This window comes from Octopus bimaculoides, chromosome 1 (genome assembly GCF_001194135.2).
Source record: "Octopus bimaculoides isolate UCB-OBI-ISO-001 chromosome 1, ASM119413v2, whole genome shotgun sequence".
Taxonomy (NCBI): domain Eukaryota; kingdom Metazoa; phylum Mollusca; class Cephalopoda; order Octopoda; family Octopodidae; genus Octopus; species Octopus bimaculoides.
The window spans coordinates 128,800,138-128,803,731 of NC_068981.1; the positions used below are offsets into that span (position 1 = coordinate 128,800,138).

The 3,594-nt window shown below is 34.9% G+C and overlaps 1 protein-coding gene across 1 annotated transcript in view; it reads right to left on the reverse strand.

Moving 5' to 3' along the window:
* Position 1: 1 nt before the first annotated feature.
* Positions 2–3,594, reverse strand: part of LOC128248161 (stress response protein NhaX-like) — an 8,980-nt gene continuing 5,387 nt past the window's right edge. The window contains exons 2-3 of the mRNA XM_052969018.1: positions 3,248–3,342; positions 2–196 (exon numbers count right to left, since the gene is read on the reverse strand). Coding sequence (XP_052824978.1) covers positions 2–196; positions 3,248–3,342 — 290 coding nt within the window. The remainder of the gene's footprint in view (positions 197–3,247; positions 3,343–3,594) is intronic.

A 3,594-nucleotide genomic window follows, 5' to 3' on the forward strand; every position in this document is an offset into this window, starting at 1 on the left:
ATTACTCTTTGCGGACAATAATAACTGGAATTGCAGAATTATGGGCCACATAGTCACTAACACTGCCCAGTATAGTACGGCCTACAATTCCAAGCCCTCGGGTACCAGTTACAATCATGTTTGCTTTCTCGTCTTTTGAAGCAGCAATAATTGCTTCCTTGGGTTTGCCAGTGAGTCTTAGAACTTTGCCTTTAATCTGGAACATAATGAGATAAAGAGAAATATAACTGAGATGTTAATGCTTAAAGAGAAATCTAGTTATTCGAAAAGATGGAAGGGCATGAAAAAAAAGTTCACAAAATAGAGCAGAGCTTAAAAACTTTTCACGTTAGCGATATACTTTTTAAAAATAAAATATTTTGCAGTGCATTAATTAAATGTTGTTGACATTATGAAACTAAGGAAATTAATAAATAAACAAATATCGTTTCATGTGACATCAGTCAATTAATTCACAGTCAAAAACATTCATAAGAATTAACCAGATTTGACTTAATTTCAAAACACACTTGGATATTATCAGCGACATACCAAAGTGTGATGGCACACAATTTTGGAAATTTCTGAAATAGGGGATAGACTTATAATTAATGCATTGGTGCAAACATATGGCAAATTGAGGTAAACATATGGCAAAGTGAGGTAAACATATGGCAAAGTGAGGTAACCAACTATATTTTAGAATTATTTGGGTATAATTCAGATTCAGATGAAACTAGTGAGGGCAAGTCAGAGAAAAAAAACTTGTTTATTGATTTTCTTACATGCATAATCAAATTGACCAAATTAAAACCCCTGGTTATTTTAAAACTTAGAACTATAAATCCCTTCAAAATTTTCTGTCTGGAATCAACATCTATGTCTAAACAGAGGGATGGATGAAGGCTGGACAAAGATTATAATAAACTTTGTTTACAATGTATGGGGAGCAAGGCCAGGTCAAAGTAATCACTACTGTAACAAACATTTCTCTTTATTTAGAGTACGTTTCATGCATACCAAGCAGAAAAATATTGTTAAAGCTGTTTGTGAAACTAAGATTGACATTGTAATTATTCCAGGTGGATTAACCAGTATCCTGCAGCCACTTGATGGTCATATTAACAAACCACTTTAAGGTAGATTGAGGAAAAGGTGAAATAACTGGATGATGAATGACAAGTAAACATTCAGAAATGGTGGTTCCATATAAGCATCTTTTTTGTGGTACAAATTTGAATTAAACAAGCATGGAAAGATATTGATAAAGAAATTGCTGTGAAATCTTTTATGAAATATTGGATTTTGTGTTATGGATAGCACAGAAGATGGCACTTTTCTATGACAATGATAGTGATGCAAACCTGTTAACTACTCAAGATTATAGAATACTATTTAGTAGTTCTGGTGATAACAGTGTTTTTTGCTTTTAAGGTTTATGTTTGTAATAACTGTTTTATGAAGTATTTTGAATAAATTACAGCATACCAAATAATATTTTCTTTTCAACACTCATTTTCACAAATGGTAGTTTATTGTCAATAGGAGCTCATGAAAGATATACATACAGCACTACTATATGATATGCATTGCAAATGATCATCACCAAGGTCAGCACTCCCTTATATTTCAATTCTGATAATAATTGTAAATTAATAATAGGTGTATATCTGTCTAGGCCCAAATCATTGGCTTGTGAGACTACAGGCCCAACACAAAACTTTTACTATTTCAACAGCCCCTCATGTTATGTTTGGCCTCACCCATCTATAGTCAAAGTTGAACACTACACAAGTGCATAGTCACTGAAATTTCTTTACTTACTGCACTCACTTTACAAGAAATTCCTTTGTTGCCTTGTGGTGTAGTTGAAAATCATCATCATCAACCTTTAATGTCCATTTTCCATGCTGGCATGAGTTGGATGGCTTGACAGGAACTGGCAAGGCCAGTGGCCCCATCAGGTTTCATAGTCAGTTTTGGCTTGGTTTCTATGGCTGGATGCCCTTCCTAATGCCAACTGAGTGTTTTTTATGTGGTACCATCACCAGTGCTTTTAACACGGCACCAGGACCAGTGCTTTTTATGTGGCACCAGTACCCACACCAAAGTTTTTTACATAGCACCTTGGTTTTAGGATCTCATTTCTGTTGTGGTAGGCAGGTGTTGATGTAATATGATTTATACAATGAATTGCCAGTCTATGACAATACAAATAGTGTAAAAACCATTTGCTGGTATGCCACAATGATACATATGTAAGAATGAATTCAAATATGAATTAGAAGCAGTGCTAGTGCTGTAAACACTATTGATCACACATACTCAATGTGTGTGTTTTGCTTATTCACTGTGGATTAGTATATTATGTTATTTAGCCCCAGGCTGGTATTGATTGAGCAGACTTATTATCAAAGGTATTCCAGCCAGAACATCAGGTCTATTATTCAACTGGTACTAGACTTTCCAATGTGTTCTACCTAGAAATAGCAGGCCAACTATGTAGATATCCCTTCATTGTTTTGTGTATGATAAGCTATGGCGTATAATAGCATGGCATGTTAGGGTATCGTGATACAGTAGAATAAGGTGTAGTACAGTATGTAGTGTGAAATGAATCAGTGTAGTATGGTATAATATTGTATATAATAGTATCTCTGAAATACTTGAGCAGTAACTAAAGAGAAGAAAGGTGAAGTTTGTCCTAACATGAACTGAACTCAGAGATAGTACAGAACATGAACTAAGAGTCAATACTGTTTATATAAAAAATTATACTTTGGTATAGAGAGAGTGAAGGCGCATGGGTCAGTGGATAGGGCATCAGGCCCACAATCATGAGGTAGTGAGTTTGAATCCCGAACCAGGCTGTGTTGTGTTTTTGAGCATAAATACTTTATTTCACATTGCACCAGTTCACTCAGCTGTAGAAATGAGCTGCAACATCACTAGTGCCAAGCTTTATCAGTCTTTGTCATTCCCTTGGATAACATGAATGACATGGAGAAGGGAGGCTGGTAAGCACGGGTAACTGCTGGTTTTTCCATTAAGAACCTTGCCTGGACTTGTGCTTTGGAGGGGAACTTTCTAGGTGCAATCCCATGGTCAGTTGGTGAGTCTTCATTTTTTTAATGTAAAATGATCACAAGCAGTAAACAGCAGCTATCATGCAACCAGTTAAGTATGACACTAGTAATTAATACAAGTTAACTATCCCTCTCCAACAATATTATTTATTCTTCCTAAAAGTATTTAGTTGAGAACTTACAGAGTTTTTCTTCAGAATTTCAGCAAATTTGGCAATGAGGTTTTGCACACCATCTTCAATTACTTTAAACTGGTTACTAATTGCAACAGGGTCACCTGTTACAAAACAGAAAAAAAATATATACATATATATTTTAGGAGAAGGAATTAGAAATCTAAACTATCATAGAAATACAATGTAAAACAAGAACAATTTAAAAACAGAATCCGATTGAGTTGGGTGGCAGATTTCACCTGATATCTAGTTTAGTACTACTTTGTATCTTGAGGGCTTTCAGCAGAATCTAATCTGTTGTATGCATTCAAACTAAGTCTCCAGTTTGAGATTAACTTCCTTTGACTAGTGTC